Source organism: Ovis aries, chromosome 17, assembly GCF_016772045.2.
Source record: "Ovis aries strain OAR_USU_Benz2616 breed Rambouillet chromosome 17, ARS-UI_Ramb_v3.0, whole genome shotgun sequence".
NCBI classification, from domain to species: domain Eukaryota; kingdom Metazoa; phylum Chordata; class Mammalia; order Artiodactyla; family Bovidae; genus Ovis; species Ovis aries.
Genome location: NC_056070.1, coordinates 57961034 through 57981740, shown reverse-complemented (window position 1 = coordinate 57981740; position 20707 = coordinate 57961034). Strand labels below are relative to the sequence as shown.

Here is a 20707-nt window from a genome sequence, read left to right as displayed (position 1 = left end):
GGTCAACTTCATCTCAAGCCCCACTGGCCACTGTCAGCTCCTAGACAAGCATTTGTGCTGGTCCCTTCTGCCTGAAACTCCCCTCCCTTCCCTCCTCCCATGGCAGGGGCTCCTGAATCTCAGTGTAAACATCACCTCCTTGGAGAGTCCTTCTCAGGGCCCCAACCACTGTTCTGGGTCTACTGCCAAACATGCCACCTTCACCGGCCAGCAGGAGCTGGGAGGCTGGGCTATGATGACCATGGGAAATGTACTCCTGATGGCAGGGCTTGGAGGAGCCAAGAACTCCGGGCACCAGGGAGGCAGTGTGCAGGTCTGCTTGTTCATTCATTTATCCACTGCCCATTTGTCCAGGGCCTGCTGTGTGTAGGCCTGCATGGGTCCTGGAGCCACAACCAGGAGTAACTGGGAGCCTTACTTCTGCTCTTGAGAGAGTCCTGGAGGAGTGGGAGGCGGACACACAGGAGGTGACAATGCGGCGGGGTAGACGAGGCCCCCGCAGATCAGGATTGGCCCAGCCGGAATGGCCCCTGGAGAGATTCTGTTACACCCTGAGCTGAGCTTTGGGGAACCTGTGACTGTCCCCAACTGTGCTCCCAAAGGGACACGTCAGAGGCACATACGGCTAGACAAGTTTGGGGGCCCTGTGGTTACCCACCCTCTGCCTCGGCTTTGCCTTGTTCTCTGGCCGTGATGCCCACACACCGCGGGGCTCTCTGCACACAAGCCTGCTGCCACTGCTCTGGGACGTCAGGCCTTTAATTCGATCCAGCTAATGGCGTCAGAGCATGCAGGAGGCCTGGAGTGCTGCATGGGGTCTGGCTGGGCTGACTGGCTCTGTTGTCTGGAGCCCTGGAAGTGGGGGCGCCCCCTGTGGCAACCTTTATCCTCCCCCTCACTCAGCGTGACCTTCTTCGGAGGGCCAGGAAAACACTTTGGTCACCAGGCAACTGCCTCTCTTCTCCCAGAGGAGCTGATTAAAAACAGCGGTGGTGAGAACAACTGGTACCTGTGAGGCCACGATGGGCAGCCGAGCCCAGGGATGGCAAAGGCCATCCCCGTTCACCTAAGTGAAGCAGACCATCGAACCACTCGTGGGCAGGTGGCCTTGCTCCCTGGGCCTCAGCTTCCCATCTGCACAGTGGGATAACAATGGTGCCATCTCACGATGCTTGCATGGAGTCACACACGTGAAGACTGCCTGACACAGGAAGTGGCATCCAGCGGGGTGCAGGCGAACAGGCTCTGCGGAAGCAGATGGGAAGCTCGACTTTACAACCTTGTCGATTGCCCTCATGTATAAACACTCCCACCACAGTCGATGTCAAGCTACCAGTAACTGAACCATGGGCTTACAAAACTCTTGAATGTTTAATCATTTGTTCTCGCAAGCTGGTCTGAGATAACTCGGTACACCACTACACAGTCGGCTGTTATGATTCATACGTTCATCTGTCCAGTCATTCATTCATCCACCCATTTGCTACAGAGTGCTGGGCATTCCGATACTAGAGCGAGGTCATTGGTCTCTGACCTCCGAGTCTGGAAGGAAAGAAAGAGGAACAGACCATCACTAGTGGGTATCCAATACAAGCCCATTCTATTCATGGGAAAACCAAGGTGTTCAGAATGGGTGGTAAACCAGAATCAGAGCACATATATGAAACTGTGTAAACGGCAGTTCCTATAATTCACCTGTACTGCCCTCCTGTCTCTCATCACTTAGCTTGGGGGATCTCCCAAGACCTGGCAATGTTCTGGGAACAAAAAAACACTTTTCTTAACTTGGGGACCACTGACCCTAAGAAAGCTACTGGGATTTCAACAGCCATCTTGCTTGGCCTTTGACTAAGAGAACATCACACCTAAGTCACTTCAAACAAGGAAGGAAGTGGTGCTCTCATAAAATACATCCAGGAAAGGAACCCCCAGAAATGGCTACACCAGCATGTCGACTCTGAAACAATTTTCCTCTTACCCTCATTTAAGTTCCTTACTGCTGCTAAGTCACTTCAGTCGTGTCCGACTCTGTGTGACCCCATAGACGGCAGCCTACCAGGCTCCCCCGTCCCTGGGATTCTCCAGGCAAGAACACTGGAGTGGGTTGCCATTTCCTTCTCCAATACATGAAAGTGAAAAGTGAAAGTGAAGTCGCTCAGTCGTGTCCGACTCTTCGCGACCCCATGGACTGCAGCCTACCAGGCTCCTCCGCCCATGGGATTTCCCAGGCAGGAGTACTGGAGTGGGGTGCCATTGCCTTCTCCGTAAGTTCCTTATACTGGTCTCATATATCTGGGCTTCTTGGTTTCAGTGTGAATGGAATGAGAGAAGAATCAACCCCAATTTGCATTTTGAATTAAAGTTGGCCTTTTGGTTATCTGTTAAACAATCCCTTCTCACCCAAGGCACCTTAATCTTTGAAGCTAACCTTGGGTGACAGTGCCCTGTAGGAGATGGATTCAGACCTGAGTTGCATCCAGGGCCTGCCACTCCCCAGGTAGAGTGTGGCCTTGGGTTGGTTCCTTTGCAGGGCTGAACCTTGATGTCCTCTTCTGTATAATGGGTCCACAATCCCATCTCTATAAATAGGATTCAGCAAGGGGGTTTCATGGCTGGGGTGGATCCACTGGGGGTGGGTGCTGAGCAGGCCACCTTGGCGACCACAAACTTGACCAGTCAGGCAGTACCGCTGGCTGGGATCCTACCACCTGGCTCATCTTAGCACCTCCCCAGCCAAGGGGAGGGCGTAGGGGCAGACACAGCCATCTCTGTCCTCTCCCCCTCCATCCTCTCACTCCTGGAGTGGCTGAAAGTACAAGCAGGACCCAACTGAGGGCGTGGGAGGTAGGGTGATAAATATATGCTGGGGTGCAGAGCTGGTGCAGTCGATAATTTGGAGCTGATTTGGGACAGGATGGAGCAGGTACCTCCCATCTGGGCCAGACGGAGGGCAGAGACAGGCTGGGGTGGACGGGGTTGAAGGTGGAGGTGAGAGGTAGGCCCAGGTGCCCTCCCCGCGTTCCCCTCCCCAGGCTGTGCTGACTTGGCAGCACCCGGGGCGCTCCCGCTGACTGGGCATGCTTCCCAGATGTCCACCTGGCAGTGTCCTCAGGCTGCGGACAGCAGGGATGGGAACCGCATCCAGCTCTACCCTTCGTGGAGAACGTGGATGTGCAGCAGAGACAGGCGGCTCCTTGGCTGCTCTTTCGAGACTCCTTAAGTAGAGGAGGCATCCCCTCTGCCTGAGAGACTCCAGGGCAGGGTCGGGGATGGCTGGGAGAGAAAGGTGCTTTGGGGGCTTCTGGGTTCCTCGCTGCATGTAGTAGAGGCAGGTGAAAATCCTGGGCAGGGTTGAGTGTTCTGACCTGGCAGAGGGGCTGCTGGGGGGAAAAACGTGGGGAGAAGGAGCCCCCCTCCTCCCACAACAGAGGGAGCCGAGTTGAGGGCGGCTCCAGGAGGGATCAAAAGGCCCCTGGGAATTGACTAGCTCGAACCTTTCATTTTCACCAGGGAGGAAGCTCAGAGAGGTCAAGGTCATGGGGATCTAAGGTCCAAAGAGGGAGGGCGTGCAGAGAGGACCACGGGCCTCAAGCCCAACCTCCAGATATCACAGGGTGAGGCCTGGGGGTCCTAGGGAGGGGGCGGCCGGCGCAGATAGCAGGGAACTCACCTCTGTGGAGCCCCTGGGCTTGCCGGTCAGCAGAACAGGAGAGCCCTTGCTGGGCGGGGGTTCAGGAGAGGGGCTTCTGGAAAGAGCCATCCTTCCCGGGGGAGCTCGGTCACCCTGAGCCCAGGGCAGATGGAGGAGGCACAAGTGCCACAGCGCTGGGGCTGCCCCGAAACCCACGGGGCTCAGGCACTGCCCCATGCCCTCGGGGCTGAGGAGCCAGGACCCTCCAGAGGCTTAGGGTGAGGCCTGGGGCTTGGCTGACCACAGAGGCCCCTTCCCCCGTCTGTCTTCATGCTCAGACTGAGCCTTTATTTCCTGCTCAGGAAGGTGCAGACAGAGGACGAATCGCTTTGGATCACCTTCTTGACATTCATAAGTCAAGAGCAGAATTTTCTCGAGATGCAGAGATATAGATTTAGAAACAGCAGCGCAAGGCTACAGTCTCTCTGGGGAGGACTTGGGACCTGCAGGGCGGCCCTGGCTGCTGGGGGTCGGGCGGCCAAGAGACCAGGTGCAGAATGAACCGAGGCGGTGTCCTCAGATGTGGCCGCACCTCTGAACCACCAGAGTGTGTGCGTTTAGCTGCTCAGTCGTGTCCGACTCTTTCGCAATCCTGTGGACTGTAGCCCACCAGGCTCCTCTGTCCATGGGATTTCCCAGGCAAGAATACTGAGGTAGGCAGCCATTTTCTCTTCCAGGGGATCTTCCTGACCCAGGAATCAAACCATCTCCTACAGGGGCAGGCTGGGTTCTTTACCAAGCCACGTGGGAAGTGTTGAAAACCCCCTAATGCTCAAGCCACACCCCAGACCCCAGTTAAAGCAAGCTGGGGATGGGGATCTGAATTTTAATCCCCCAGGTGATTCCAAGACATTACCAAGTTGCAGGCGCACTGTCTCCACCCTAGCTGTGGTGACGTACAACTGGGGAGGTTATCGCCTGCAATCAGAATCCCTGGGGGGTGCCCAGGTGTTGGTGTTTTTATAAAGAGTGGAGTATGATGACCCACATGGACAGGGCGGTGTGACTCCTGGGCCACCTGGGTGCACAGGTGCGCCTGTGTTTTCTTGGAGAGTCCTGGTAGCATGACCTTCGGCTGAGACCAACGCTTGGCAGTTGTGCAGAAAGACGCAGCTCATTAACTCCGCATCCAGAGACGAGAGCCTCGAGGGCTGTATCACCAGTGCACCCAGGGACGGCTCACAGGTGGCACCATGCTAGCCCTTCTCCAGGGCCGGTCACCTAACCTCCACCTCTTTAACCCAGGGAACATCTGGGGCCTCCCAGGGAGAGCCGCTCTTGGTAGGGACAATTCTGGTTAAGGAAGCCTCAGGAACGTGGGGAGAACATCAGGGTGCCGTTGGGCAAGTCCTCTCTGGCTTCAGTGTTTGTTTTTTAAAGAGACTGACTTGCCCTTTGCCCCTCCTTGAAGGAAGAGGGTGAATGCTTGGGGCTCTCTGAGGGTCAGATGCAAAGAGTTTTTAAAAGATGGTTTCTCCAGCCCCTCCTAGATGTCAGAAGACAAAAACTGAACCTCAGAAAGGGGGAAACTGAGGCTTGGGGTGGGGGCTCAGTTTTGTGGAGCCAGGGTGCAAGGTCAACAACAGATGCAGCCACAATAACCCCAAAGATGCCCCCATGGACATAAAGTATGAACCGCACAATTTCACGCACAGGCCTGGCGCGGTCAAGATGCAGAATGTATACATGCAAACGCCCAGTTACCGCGCAGGAGCGCCGGCAAGACGTAATTTTAAAAGTGTATTCTAAGTTGGAACTTCCCTTTTCTCTCTCCCCTCTAGTACTTCCACTGAAAGCGCACAGCTCTTGGCGAGGAGCCATAGTTTAACCTCAGTTTGACTTAATCTTTGTACTTTCTCTCTACCCAGAATTTACGAACTTCAGAAAAAGTCAGCGGTTACCTGCTGGGGCTTGGAGCAAGCTCTGGAATGGAGTCCTCCTTCCCTTAAACAGCAGGAGTTCCCACACTCGGGTGCGAATGAGAATCCCTTTGCGATGGGCTGGGCTGGGTGCCTGGGGTCTGCACGTGTTAGAGGTCCCTCAGGTGCCAGTGAGGCTGGGGGTTGGGGGGGGGTCCTGGCAGGATGGAGGCACCTGAGCCCTCTTGCTGCCCAAGAAGCATCAAAATCCAAAGCGGCCAGGGACCGCCATCCTCTCCCCTGCTGACCTCTGCTGTCCGTCCCCAGTCTACTGGTCAGGTGGCCAGCGTGCAGCCAGCAGTGGAGTGGTGAGGCGGGAAAGTGACAGGTTAGATCGGCTTCTGGACATTCAAAAGTCAAGAACAAATCCCATCTTGGTAATCACCTGGCCCTGTTCCAACACCTTCATTGAATTCCCCAGGCTCAGCGCATCCCTCTGGAAGGTGGCGGGGCGGGGGTGGGGGGCAGTGAGGCTGTTCCGGCAGCTGTTATCCCCCACCGCCCCCCAAGATGCTGCTGCTCTGCTCTGAAGTCACCAGAAAACATCTCCCGTCAGGTCTAGGCAGCTATTCTTAGTCTGGAGAACACACCTACCTCTGCCTGTTAGAAGTCTCTAGACTTGAGCAGGCTTTTTATAAATCACTTAGAAACTTGCTGCCTGCCGGGCGCTGGTTAAGTACTTCTTTCTTGTACGCAGGATGTTCACCGTCTCGGGGTGGGCGCACCCCGCCCCCTCCCTCCCCCAGGAACCTTGCAGACAATGTCATTACATCAGCAGCGATCACTTCCAGCAACTGAACTTGTACGAAGCCCCTTTCAGTACTAGCAGCAAACAGGGGGTGTGTTCTGTGTGTGGAGCAGCATGTGAGTGATTTCAGGGTACAGAGCGGCTGGAAGACCTGGTTCAAATCCTGCCTGCTGGTCATGTGACCAAGAGGAGTTCACTTTGCGTATCTTTGCCGCTGGGGACCCAGGATGCTCACCATCGCCAAGGCGCTGGGCTGCTGTGGAGGTGCTCCCACTGCTGGCGCTGCTCAGCCGTGTCTGACTCACTGCGGCCCTGTGGACTGCAGGCTGCCAGGCTTCTCTGTCCGTGCGATTTTCCAGGCAGGAATACTGGAGTGGGTGGCCATTTCCTACTCCAGGGGAACCTTCCCTCGCCAGGGGATCGAACCCGCGTCTCCTGCACCTCCCTGCATTAGCAGGTGGATTCTTTATCACTAGTGCCACCTGGGAAGTCCAAAGTGAAGATGTCTAGACCTTAAACATCGAGTCTTGGAGCTAGGTGAGCCCTCGGGGATCTGCTGCTCCTGACGCGAAGGTGAGTAACACGCTCCACGGAGGTCCTCGTCTCTGCCAGCCCAGTGGAAACAGAGACCCCGCTGCAGGCTAAATGACCAGCCCACGCTAGTTAGTAACAGAAGCCTCTCTGGAACTTGAGTCTGGTCCACTGCAAAGCAAGGTCAGTTATGACGTTCTGCTGCCCCCTAGGGCCTGGGGGGAATCAGACACCATTGCGGGGTTCCCAGCCTCTCTCAACTTGTAACCAAAGGAAAATCAGTGCCACTCCGTCTCCTGTCCCCTGGGGGAGCCATCCTCCTCCACCATGTGGTTCTTTCCCCTTTGAGATCTGGAGTGCCCTGTCACTGAGCCTCAGTTTCTTCATCTGTAAAGTGGGTTGATAATAACAGCGTCCACCCTGCAGAGTAGCACAAGGACTAAATAATGCGGCTTTTCTGAAGGCACAGTCCCCCATCTTCTCCTCTTGGCCCCATCAGGTTGGGGGGCATCGTCAGCTTCCTGGATAAGGCAGCCCCCCAGCCCTCACCCCACAAGACCAACTGATCTCCGAGATGTGCTAAGGCTGGGAACACTCAAGTCTTCCTGGATCTCCCCACAGACCTCTGGGTGTCCTCTTTGGCACAGATCCTCTGGGGATTCATACTGTTCTGTTGTTAGGGTGTGTGACTGTCTCCCTCAATAGATGCTGAGGCTTGGTGATGACCTCACAGGAGCAGGTGTCCAGGAGAATCAGAATGATGCTGGTCTCCGTCTGCTCCCCTCACCCCGAGCCCCACAGGCTTGGTGAGGCTCCATCTGGGGACTTGATCCAGGTGTTTCCCACATCTTTTCACATCTGCGAGGGACACCACCCTTGCTGAACTCAGTGCAGGGCCAGCACCTCCTGCCGGCTCCAGGGGGGAGTGCTGAGCAAAGAATGCACAGTGACATGCGCCCCGGGGTCTCGTCCAGGCCCCTCCAGTCTGGCAGGTTCCATTTCTCAAGGGGGCTCCTCACTCCATTTCTGACCTGATGAAGGTTGAAACGTGAGTCAAAGAAGGGGTGAGCCCTTCATCCAACAATCAGGACTCCGCAGACCCCTCCTGAGACGGGAGGCAGTCCTCATTTCCTTGTCTGCACTTCCCTGACATAGGGTGGGAGACCACACAGCCAGTTTCCTTCCTAAGCCCCCTCGATTCATCCCATGAGACCACTGTCTCCTCCTCGTGCCTCCCACAGCCACGGATGGGGAGATGGCAGGGCACTCCCGAAGCCCGGATGGTTCTACGCCCAGGGAGACATAGCCGGCCCTGGTCCTTGGGGCTGTGGGGACAAGGAACTGAGTGCCGGTTCCCCGAGTCACTTACTGGAGCCAAGGAAGGGCAGGCTTGCTCAGCAAACATGACCCCAGAGAGAGCGTTTCGGAAGCTACCGCCCCTCTCCTGTGACTTTTCCCAGCCCGTTGTGTTCTCGTGGAATTGTGGCAGTGATGTGTGGCTGAAACCTCACCCCCGAGACCTGCCCATCCCTGGACTAAGGGAGGGGCACTTCCATTTAAAATGAAAAGACCACAGAGACGCAGCATCTCCAGGCGAACAAAAAGGGCCCTAGCAGATGCAAGATGGAGAGGAGGGCAGATCGCAGAAAGAACGGATCAGGAGGTGGAGTGGGTGTGGAGAAGTCTCCCTCAGCCTTCAATCTGCGCTGCTCAGCAAGAGAAATGACAGAAGTAGTAAAACAAGCCGGGAACAGATTTTGCTTTCTTCTGAGTCACCCAGGGAAGGAAAATGGAAAATTACCACTCTCTCTCTCTGTGGGAACACGAGTTACTCGGAGAGGACAGCGGAGCCTGGGGTGAGCTGGCAGGATCCCTGGGCCATCCTGCGTGGCAGCCGCCCCATCCTGGCTGTCTCTGTGTGCCTGTCCCGTGTCTTCTCCTGGCAGGTCACACGGTGCTGGAGCTTAATGCGCGTTTAAGGCTAGGGGTACAGTTGGCCTTGGGGAGCTGTGCCTCCTGATTGCGGGTGACATGCTGGATGCAACTTGCCCAGACAGTGACACTTACCAGAATCTGTCACTCTCAGAGCAAACTACAAAACATATGCCCCAGGCCCCCTCACCCCAGAACCATCTGTTTGTCTCTATTACCACACGACGATGCTGCTGGGAGGGAGACTTCCGCCTCCCCTCCCTCCAGTGGGGCTCACTGTGGGGAACCGCAGCTTCACACATCAGACGTGTGCACCTCAGCCCCAAGAACCAGCCCTCTGTCCCCCCCTTACCCCTACCCTCAAGCTCCAAGCAGAAGGCAAACCAAACCAGAGTCAGAAAGCCATGATAAATGGTGCTTGGACGATTTCTAATTGAGAGAAAAGTCACATGCAAGACTTAATATGCAAGGAGGAAATTTATCTGTAGATACATAACACCCGAATAAACGTGTGACCGAGTCACCATCCTGAGAAACCAAGGACTCAACAGGCGGTCCTCTGAGCATCTTTGGCTGGCAGCTGCTAATCCCTTGAAAAGCAAAAGGTGTTGAATGCACAAGGAAATCATACTTTGCCAGGAGGTCACAGTGTGTGCCCTGAGACTACCCTTCTGATCGTCACCAACTCCACCCGCCTGTTCTCACTGAAACCTTCTCACAGGGAACGTCACTGGAAGCTGTCGACATCTCTAATGGGAGGGCTGCCTTTTTTCTGTTTCCGGGAGAGCTGTTATTTTAGTCTGGGCTGCTTTAGCAGAAACACCAACAGACTGGGTGGCTTCAACAACAAATACTGTTCTGGAGACGAGGAAGGCCAAGGTGCTGGCAGCTTTGGTGTCTGGTGAACAGCAGGTGTCCTGGTTTGGAGGTGGCCAGCTGCTTGCTGTGTCCTCATATGATGGCGGGGGTGAGGGAACAGTCTGAGGTCCCTGTTTATAAGGGCACTAATTCTACCACGAGGGCTCCACCCTCGTGACCTAATCACCTCCCAGAGGCCCCACCTGCTAACACTCCCACCAAATGGAAGATGTGAACTACATCATGACCACAAACAAGGAGTCCCCCAGACCTACAGGTGTCTAGGGATGGACAGTTAACACCTGTGACATCACCCCCATTACCTCACCGTCACCCAATAAGAGAACTGTGCACTAGCTGATCACAGACCCTGGGATGCCCCTGTGTCACCTGGCCTTCAAAAATGCTGTCTTGAACCCTATCAGAGAGTTTGGGGTTTGGGGGCAGCAGCTGTCCTGGAAGTCCTTGCTTGGCGCCTACAATAAACGCTGCACTTCCCTTCACCACCACCTGGTGGCACTAGATGGGCTTTACTGCGCATGAGCAAACAGCCGATTTGGTTCAGTAACACGCACATGGGCAAAGCTGAGGTTTTGGGGAATGAAAACCCCAAAGCCCAAAGGGATACAGGGAAACTTTTGGAAATGATGGATCTGTTCATCACAGGGATTGTGGTGATGGGAACACAAATGGATGCATATATCCAAACTCAGCAAATCGTGCACGTGAATTACGTGCAGTTTTTAGCATAACTGTTATATGCCTCACAAAGGCTGGAGGAGTGAAAAGCAGCTCCCTTGCAAGTCTCTACCACCTTGGAATAGGGTATCCCCAACTTCAAGAGCGCACATTGCTGGGATGGGGAGGGAGAATAACACGTCCTCATTTTCCCTCAACAGAGTCAATGCGAGTGAAACAGAGTGGCTGAAGGTGGCCACGTGGTTGTCACAGCACAGTTGGCGAAGAAATAACAAAGTTCTGAATCCCAAATAATGAGAGATGGTATTACTAGTAAGGTGTTTTCTGAGGTTAAGTCTGAAGGCCCAGGCTCTAGTCCCTGCTTCGAGACCCACACCAGATCAAGTCACTTGAACTTCGGTGGGCCTCATTACTTCTCTCTGTAAAATACCAGGAACCGGGGTTCTAGCAGCTGATTCTTCAGGGGTCCTTTAGCTTTCAAATTCTCTGAGGAGGCAATTTAGGACATAGTCGCAAACAAAGGCGGCCATTACTCAGAAAACTTTATAACTACATTTTTAAAAAATCCTACTTTTATAAGAGGCAAATAACTCTCTAATAGTTTGTTGTTTTGTTTTTTTTGAAGGAACACGTTCTAAGAGATACTGGTTAAAGTGTTAGTCGTCAGTAGTGTCTCTCTGTGACCCCATGGACTGTCGTCTGCCAGGTTCCTCTGGTCCACTGGGATTCTCCAGGCAAGAATGCTGGAGGAGGTTGCCATTCCCTTCTCTAGGGGATCTTCCTGGCCTGGGGATCAAACCCCTACCTCCTGTACTGCAGGCAGATTCTTTACTGTCTGAACCACCAGGAGATTGTGGGGTCAAGTCAATATGCTAAGCAAAGACTATTACGCAATACATATCAAGAGAGCTCTCTGGAATATACATTTTGGCATTTGCAGATGGTATAAATTGACTTCTGTATTCACTACAGCTCCTGGCACAAAGGTGGGCACACTGAAAGACGCTCTAAGACAAGACAGCAGTGGTCAGGTAGGAAGGGACAGATGGACTTTTCCCAATGCTGCCTCCCAGGTGGGAGTGAAAAGACAATTACTCTTGATGGACAGATACACAGGCGACACCTCAGTGGATATACAGTCTGGTATTAAAATTTCATAGCAGTTTGCAGCAGCTCTATTCACAGGCGTTAAAAGGTGAAAACAATGCAAGTGTCCGGCGTCAGCTGAACTGATAGACAGAGTGTGGTCCATGCATAAATATTACTTGGCCATAGAAAGGAGTACTGCTTCATGCTACAGACTGGTTGGACTTTGAAAACACGATGCTACATGAAATAAACCAGTCCCCAAAGGTCTGTTGTATGATTCTCTTTATATGAAATGTTGAGAATAGACAAGCCCACAGAGAGAGAAAGCAGACTGGGGTGGTGGGGGGCAGGGAGGAGAAACAGGGAGTGGCGGTTTCACGGGGTCAAGGTTTTGTTTTGAGGCAGTCAAATGTTCACATCTAGATAAAGGTGGTGGCTGCCCAATATAGTGATATGCTAAACGCCACTGACTGTACACTTCAAAATGGTGAGGGACTGCCCTGGCAGTCTAGTGGTTAAGACTTTATGCTTCCAGTGCAGGGTGCGTGGGTGTGACCCCAGGTTGGGGAATTAAGATCCCACATGCTGTGTGGCATGGCCAAAAGATTAAAAAAAATAAATAACTGAAATAAAGTGCTGAATTTTATGTTCTATGAATTTCACCTCAATTTTTCAAAAAGAGGTCAAAACTATTCATGGGGTGAGGGCATTTAGGAAAAAATTAAGTGAAAAGGGTCCTGGAGCGGGGTGGGGAGAAATTACTGGGAAAACAAGGCTGAGAGCACTGGGGTGGAGACAGGCAGGAGCGACCGTCGTGATGGCAGATTATGAAAGACCCTCACCACCTTGAGATGACTGGTGTCCTGCAGACAGGGAAAACTCAGAGCTCTCAAAGTGCTCTCAGATTGCTCCCAGCTTCAACAACTTAAATACCAACACTTCCATTAAGAATTCTGTCCTGTTTAAAAGTAGATGGAAATTTGATCTAACCACACGAGGAGTCTAGAATGAACTGGCTCTTCCCCTCCACATCTTCCTTTACTCTGTACAACTTCTTTTCCTAAGTTTCCAAAACAATGTGCTGTATAGCTCTTTCTACTCCCCAGAAGACACTGACATTGCTGTCTTTAGTTTGTCTTTTTTTTTTTTTTTTTTTCCCACAGTCAAACAGGAAATAGAGCTTCCTCTGGAAAAATTAGCCCACTTTGAACTTAAAACCAAAACAAAGAAATCCCCCCAGAAATCAACACTTGAAAGAACTGCTGTGCCAAACCCCACACTATACGGTGTCAGCAGCTGGGTGCCTGGGAAGCTGGATTGCTGTGCTGGGGGTTATATTTGGTGAAATTGCTGCTTACAGCTTGCAAGGTGGAGCCGCAGGCACTGCAGCAGGTCTAGGGGAAGTCATCAGACACTTGAATACAGGGTGCTGGTTGCTCTTTGCAGCTGATAGCAGGTACCAGAGGGATACTCAGGCCAAAACCTGCTGGTTTAGACCTCAAACAGAAGAGTCAGAACTCCCAGGCTCCCTTTGTTGGTAACGTCACTGTTTCATGATACTGCAGCGAGAGAGGATGGAAATCAGTTTGAGCCACGAAGGCCCCTTAGACACTTGCCTGTTACAGTGAGACTCAGCTCCGGGCAGCAGCAGAGTCAGGCGGCTGCCACCTAGGTCAGGAGGAAGGGACAGACACTGGGCAGAGAAGCGAGGAAAGAAAGGACATTTCTGGAAAAGAACCTGACCGGCAGCGGTAGCCTGCTAAGTTTTTGAGGGAATCGTTGCTGGAGGTATCAAAAGCTTGTAGAAACAAATGGACATTTTGGAGTGGAGCTGTGAAGAATACACGGCTTGCAGGAAGGGGGCACCCCCAGTACCCACTAGTGAAGTGACCAGAGAGGATGGGCCCCAGAGGGCAGGATGGGGCGCGGGAGGCAGTGGCCGAGGGAGTCCCTCCCGGAGGGACCCCCTACACACCCTGCAGGGAGGGGGCCTCACCCACCTGCCCCGCAGTATTTCATCATCCAGGGCCCAGGGCCTGCTGTCTCATTCTTTCTCCAAGTGGCAGTTTCCACGGCAATTGTCCTGTCCCTGCTTCACCAGTGAATGCGCACTGGGAGAGGGGTGTGGACTGGTGGGGAGGACGGCTGAGCTCCAGGAGAACCAAGAGCTGGGCAGGAAGTGGGTGAGAAGCACAGATAAGGCGGGGACCCCACACACCTTTCACTGTCCCCACCCCCTACACGGGCGGCCACTGCCCACCTCCGCTGGAATTAGGCTGTGTGTCGGTGACCTGAGTTCTGGCTATGGAGGCAGGAGTTCTGGGCGTGACTCACCTCGTGAAGTCTGCGCTCCTCCCCCCGAGGCCATCTGTCGCAGGGATGATGGGTCTGAGGTGGCAGAGTGGCCAGCAGGAACACCCACTGCTGGTGGTCGCGCTGGGCCAGGAGCCAGCAAGGCAATCCTGGACTGGGCCGCCTGACTGCAGCGGCCAGCTCCCTGGGCGGCAGTGGGTCCTACAGGGGATGGGCACACCCAGAGCGACAACCAGCTGGCCACCTCTGTCCCCTCACCTCCATCCTGGCAGGAAGGACAGGGGAAGCAGTGAGCGCCACTGCCCGCCTCAGCACAAGGACCCTGTGTCCCAGGGCCCTTCCAGACAAGTCCCTCCATGCTCCCTACTCCTACTGGATGGCAGGGGGCCCGGGGGCTTCGGGAAGCCACGTGTGGTGGTCCTGGGTCCTTAGGTGATGGCGTGTAGGGCCGCCCGCCAACCCACTCCCCCTGCCCTGTTACGTCAACCAAGAAAGTTCTTATGTGTTCAAGCCATCGTACATTTCTGGGTCTATTTATTACAGAACTAGCGTGACCCTAATACAATCATTGCTAAATGGCCGTAATACATCTCTTCTGTATTTGCACATAAAATTTATTCACCGAAGGAATGTTCTTTTCTCTCAGGACTCTCTAAAATTTCAGAACTGAAACATGGGAAGTTAAGGGTGCAGCAAGGCAGAGGGTCGAGACGTTTGTGAGGTAGCTGCTGAGGTTGTCGGCAGCAAGGCCGCGGGGAGCTGGAGCTCGGAGACCGGGCTCTCCACCTGGGAGCGGTCTGCTACGGGAACTCAGCGGGCCTATGCCTCAGCGGGATTCAGCGAACTATAGCCCACGGCCATCTGGCCCCCTCCAGCCTGCCGCCTCACAGCCCTCAATCTAAGAATGCTTTTTTTTTTTCCTTACATTTTTCCAACCAAGAATATGTGACAGAGACTTTACGCAGCCCGCAAAAATATTCACCGCCCGGGCCGCGTCCTAAAGGGTTGCTGTGAGGGTTATAAACAGTTGTGCCTGGTGCCTGGCCTGACGTAATACAAGGTAATACAATGCAATACAGCTGTTTTCTCCAAAAGCAAACCGTCATGCAGCCAAATTCTGCATTTCTTCTAGGTGAACAGTCTCTCCTTCCCTTCAGAAAAAAGAAAAAACCGCCAAACAAAAACCACAAACAACAGCAGCTTGATTATTATGACCACGAAACACTTCCCAAAGAAAAGGCTTCCGGCAGTCTGGTTTCACAGAGGAAGGAAAGACACATCCTCCACTTCCCCCTTTACAGCAAATGGGCCTGGGGGGTAGCAGAGCAGAGCTCAGGACACTGAAGCACGACCCAGTTTAATACGTTAAGACTCGGACAGTTTAAAAGTAGAAACAAGACTTTAAGCGGATATTCGAAAACATAAAGCTGATCGAGGGAGAGTATTAACACAGGTTTTTGAAGTAACACGAATCTGCAGTGTGAATGTCACTTCCAATGGAGATCTGTGAGGCTCTGACAGACAGGCCACAAAGCCAGCCTCTCAAACTGCGATTAGATGGATCGTACTTTCAAATGAGACGCTTGGCCAGACTGGCCTGCTGGCGACATGGACGAGGTTGGGTGTAACTGACACCTCGCTGAAAGTGTTTCCCTAAGCACGCCTGCAAACCTTGGGCCTCGGGGTGGGCGGGGAGGGTTGCAGCGAGTATGCAGGTGTGTCGCGGCAGGAAAGCTCCAGGGCCTGAGCAGTTGGGAAGACCCCACCACACTCCTCTCCTGGGGAGTGACAATGAACAAAAAAAGGTTCCGAGTGTGCAAAACTGGGGACTGCTCAGCTGCGACGAGTGTGACAGCATGTGTGTGACCACAGGGGAGACATGGTGCTAGGTGCGAAGCTGCGTACGTGCCACGGGCATGCAGCTATGGGGTCAGCATCGACACCCCGAGAACCTGGGTTTCCCTCACAAGGCATCCACAGCTCTCGCTTCAAGACATGTGACTTGATGTCATTAAAAAGCTGCAATCTTTGCATTGCAACCACTCTCAAGGTGAGCAGCCAGCTCAGAAGGTTAACGTTTGGCAGGGAAATCACAGTATAAAGGTACTCTGTTCGCTCACAGATGTTAGAAAAAGGCAGGATTCTCGCCCATTTCAATCAATGAGAACCAAGCAAGACTCTGCTGTTGCCATGGCTGGGCTGTCTACCTGGAACGAGACCCGGCAGGCCATTGGTGTGGTTTCTCTGGATAAGTTCCATTTATTAATCATTGTACAAAAAAATCTTAGCATTCATTGGAAGAGAAAAGAAGTTACTATATCCAAAGAGTGAGTATTTTAACATTGTGAAAGTTCTACTTTTATAACAGGGCTTTTTTTTTTTTTTAAGTGGAGAAAACATTTGGAAAAATTTTAAAAAGAAACTTATGATTTATTAGAGTACAGGATCCAAAACACGTTTTTAGAAAAATATAAAGTGCCCAAAGACCAACTTACACAGGTGTCACAGGCTTCCTGGAGCCAGATGATGCATTCATGGAGAAACACATTTAGAAACAGTCTAGATACATATTTACATCGGGTCAGTAAAGGTAAAACCATCTTTCTTGGCTTCAATGTCACTCAAAGAAAAAAGGAAATCAAACCAGAAAACCAACAATTTTAACTCTCAGCATGCGCCACAGATTCTTAGTAAAGCATCTCAGTAATATTAATGCCATAGTATCTAATTTTCACCTTTAAATGAGAGTAGTGTAAAATGCCCCTAACCTTGGGCAGGCCGGGTGTTGTGAGTGGTCACAATTTCCAATGCGCGTCCAGACCATCTGACTTTGGATTGGACCAATGAGGGACATGGGCCCTGGACCAGAGCTAATTGGGGCGGGAAGGAGCTGGCTAGCCAAATCCCCATTTCTTTCTAGTATCTGCTCAGGAACTGTCACTAGCTGGGAAGTGGTCTCAGGTGGCTTCTCCAAACCTCAGTCATCCCAGGGTTTCCGAAGGGTAAACGAGAAGCAGTCACCGAACGTAGTATGGAAATACTGCATGCAAAGGGACAGATGGGCGGCGAGGCGTGGCTGGATCACAGCCCCCAGAGCTTCATTCACTAGAGCAACTGGAAATCTTTTCAACTCAAGAGAGCAGAGTTACTAGGTTCTAACTTCAGAAGTTAGCTGCTACAGGTCAACTACAAGGCTGGCCCACTGGAGAAGGGGCAGGTGGAGAGCGGTGGGAGTCCAGAGCTGTGTTAGGACAAGGTGCCTTCCTGCTTGGGTACCACAAACGTGGAAAAGATGGGTGCCGGCGGCGCCTGGGTATGAACCCGGAATCCCGGGGCTTGAGCACAGGCCGCCTCCTGCTGCCGCCATGGCAACGGTGACTCGAGCATGCTGGCCACGCTGTCTTCTTTCCCACCGAGCTTGTGCTCTTCCACCGGAGAGACTTCACTCACTTCTACCCTGCCACGTTCAGAAAGGCCTTGAAATGATTCTAAGGGAGAACAGGGAGCACGAGGCCTCCCCTTCCCTTTTTAGTTTCTACACTTCATTATTTCTTCTCATTTCTGGTTATAAAAGTAAAACCTCATTTTCAGGTCTTTGGAGACCACGGAGCATGGCTTCTAAAAAGCAGACATTTTAACAGCAGATTGTACTTTCCTACTACAAAGAGAACTCATTGCTGATTTAAGATCTACTTACGATACTGGAGTAGATTAAAAAAAACCCACTTATTTTTAAGGGAGGAATAGTAGATGAAAGTGGGAAAATCCATTCACAAAGACTATTACTATGCATTTTTTCAAAGAATTTTATGTAATAAAATAAAAAAACCTAATGATTCTTAAGAGATATGAGTGTAAATCCGAGAGATGAATCTGGGAAAGCAAAACTGTGCCATGCTCTCAATTCATTTAAAGAAAAAGATAAAATGCCAGAAATCTGTTTCAAAAATTAGGGAAAAAAAATTCGAATGATTCTGATTACTGTTAGTTTGTTAATGACTCCAGATCCACTATGCGGCCAAGATCACTTAGAGCTTCAGCCCTGGGTAAAAGGACAGACCATCCTGACCGAGGAGCGCACACGGTTCACAAAGAGATCAGAGAGAAACGATTGCAAACAGACAACTCCACCTGTCCAGCAAGCGAAACGCTCTGAGACGACGTAGACAGATGCGATGCGGGGTGGGGAGGGGGTATGAGGAAAAAGAACGGTTGTAAGTGTCAACGGTGAGACGTCATGAAGACAGCATGTCACAAACGGTCACCACAGGACAAGCATACAAGCCATGCCACGGAGACAGTGCCTGTCAAATGAATCACTAGTGTAGGCGGAGAGCAACATTGTCTTTGCAGCTGGCGGAGAGAGCACACGTGATTTCCACTTGGTAGGAGGCAACCAGCACGACCGGTTGAGTGGCCTGCCCGGTGGTGTGAGTCCAAAGGGATCCAAGGGGACGTCTGCACCCCGAACCCCGTCATCTTGGAAAAGAGCAGCAGCAGCAAAGGTCTGACGTCCCCAAGGCTCTATTCCACATTCTCTTTCTTTGCGCTGTAAATGTTCTGCACCGTCTCATACACAGACTCCAGGTCCTCTGGGTACCGGATCTCTAGCTCTGCGTTAGGGATGTAGTGAGTGCCTGTGAACTCTGAGAAGTAGCGTCCAACATCGGGGTGGGAGATCTCCTGAGGCTCCACGTTATACTCCAGGTTCTCTGTTGGCAGAGAGGCACACGGACATTCTCATTAAAACTGGTTTTCTGCAACATCTTTTATCCAGAGGACCTCTGGAGAAGACTCAGTGCATTTTTGAGGTGGCGGGGGGGGGGGGGCGGGGGAAGAAACAGATGTTTTTGCAAGTCAGGAGGGAAGAGGTAGAGGTGGGGGGGCACTGGAGGATGGAGGGAGGGGGCACGGGGCCCCTGCCAGATCCACACAGAACACCAATGTTTTCCTCCTCTGAGCGGAACTCCAGCAGCCCCTCGGGGTCTGCAAGCTGAAGGTGCAGAGGGCTTGTCACACCTGATCCAACACACACACACACAGCCGGCCGAGGGTGTCCTAGCCTGTTCTGTTCTCACCAGTGAAGTTTCTGAAGCCTTCACAGCACCGGGTCACAGGTCTCTCCCTGCGTCCTCTGTTGCACACCTCCCTGCCCCTGCCACCCCAGAGCACCCTGCAGTGCTGGCTCCTGCTTCTGAGGGTGAGGGCCCAGCTCCCAGGGCTGATGTGGGGTCCGCGGAGGAGTGGAAAAGTGGCTCGTGCCCCTAGACCATAGAGGGTAGGGGTTATGCCATCTGTATCAGCTCTTAGGAAAACCATGCCCCCTCCCTTCTCTGCTCCATGTTTTGCCACTAGAGACAGCAATAGAAAATGACTCCTTTAAAATGGAAATAATAAAAAAAAAGAGGTGACAGCACGTGTGAGGTATTTTAAAGACCGACATCCTTTCAGATGGCTTCTCCCTCCCCAAGCTATCTGAGAAACGGCTCCTCCGTGGACCCAATGAGAAGATGGTGGGTTGTGGGCCCTCCCCTGCTGGCCGTGGAGGCCTGGTCTAGACTGGTTGTGGGCCCCCAGCCAGGAGGGCCCAGCCCCATCCTCCATGACCTGGACCAGAAAGCAGCTGGCCAGGCAGGCCTGCCTGCTCTGACTGCGTCCCAGGGTGCTCTTGGTTCTGATCAACGAGTCACAATCAATTCAGGGAGTTCCTGTGCACGCCCAGTCGACTGGCTAACTAACACCAATGGTGCAGCAGGTTATCTCTTACACCGCTCGTTAAACATCCTGAAACACACCTGCAGGCCCTTCGGTGCCCAGCACCCCGAGAATACAGGATAAACACCACGGGATAAACACGAGTGCCTCCCAGAAGCACTGCCTGTGACTTGTAACTGACGCTTTGTCTTTCAGGAGATGGGGAAAGAGTTTGTAATTCAATCTGTAACATATTTCTTCAACCCAAGAAGGAACATTTAGAGAACTTCTGTGCTTATAGCTGTTTAAGGCTGATTCCTCAGATTACATGGGGACAGACCAGTTTGAGAAATCACATACCAATTACAAGCAAAGACGGATATCCACAGTACCTCAGCATCGCTCAGGAGAGCAGAAGAAAAGAAAAAAAAAAAGCAGCAACAGTCTACACGTCCACCTGCAGGTCACTGTGTGAATAAACAATGGCACGTTAACTCAGCACGTCCCAGGCAGCCAGGAAAATGAGCAACAGACGCAACGGGGGAAGCGGGAGAAAAAACACATCTTATAAAAGGACAGGAAGGCCAAACACCTGCGCTGCTATGTGACACGTGCATACAGCTACACATTTTAAGTGACCTCTTTTAAACTGGGCATGTACGGTGCGCCAGGCACCACGAGACCTGCCCGGGCTCCAGCTCCTGTGATCCTCTCACAGGGCTCCACGAGAGGCTCCACTCACGATGCCCTCTAGCGGCTGGGCCAACAGCAGCAAGAGTGAGGACTCGGCCCAAGGCCTCCATCAGGGCTGGGGAAGCAGACCAAGAGCGGCGCCCCTGTGCACTGTCCTGCCAGCAGCAGTCAGGGAGGACGGGCTGGGACAGACCCCAGGGCCCGGACAGGCTGCCTCAGAAGGCAGGCTGCGGGACGGTGCTCTGCAAACAGGCGCTTGGGGAGTCCAAGAGGAAACTGGGGGCTCTGCTAACTGGTTTCTCCCTGCTGTGACCACCAGAGTGTGAAGATGACTTCACTTCCTTCTTTACACTTGCTTTCGACATTAAAACAAACTTGGACTTTCTAAAATGCCGCCGACTGAAAAAATCTGCTGTCCTGCCCATGCGGCCCTCCTGCAGTGAATGAGGGGTCACAGGTGTACCCGCCTTGGGGAGGCCAATGGGGATGCGAACACGGCCACGGGCCCTAACCTGGCCAGCTGCCTCCCTGTTGGCTTTT

The 20707-nt window shown here is 52.8% G+C and overlaps 1 protein-coding gene across 2 annotated transcripts in view; it reads right to left on the bottom strand.

The window, feature by feature from the left end:
* Nucleotides 1–16014: 16014 nt before the first annotated feature.
* Nucleotides 16015–20707, bottom strand: part of FBXO21 (F-box protein 21) — a 37313-nt gene continuing 32620 nt past the window's right edge. For both annotated transcript variants that reach the window (XM_027956542.2, XM_027956543.2), the window contains exon 12: nt 16015–18492. In XM_027956542.2, the coding sequence (XP_027812343.1) occupies nt 18305–18492 (188 nt within the window). In that variant the 3' untranslated portion in view covers nt 16015–18304. The remainder of the gene's footprint in view (nt 18493–20707) is intronic.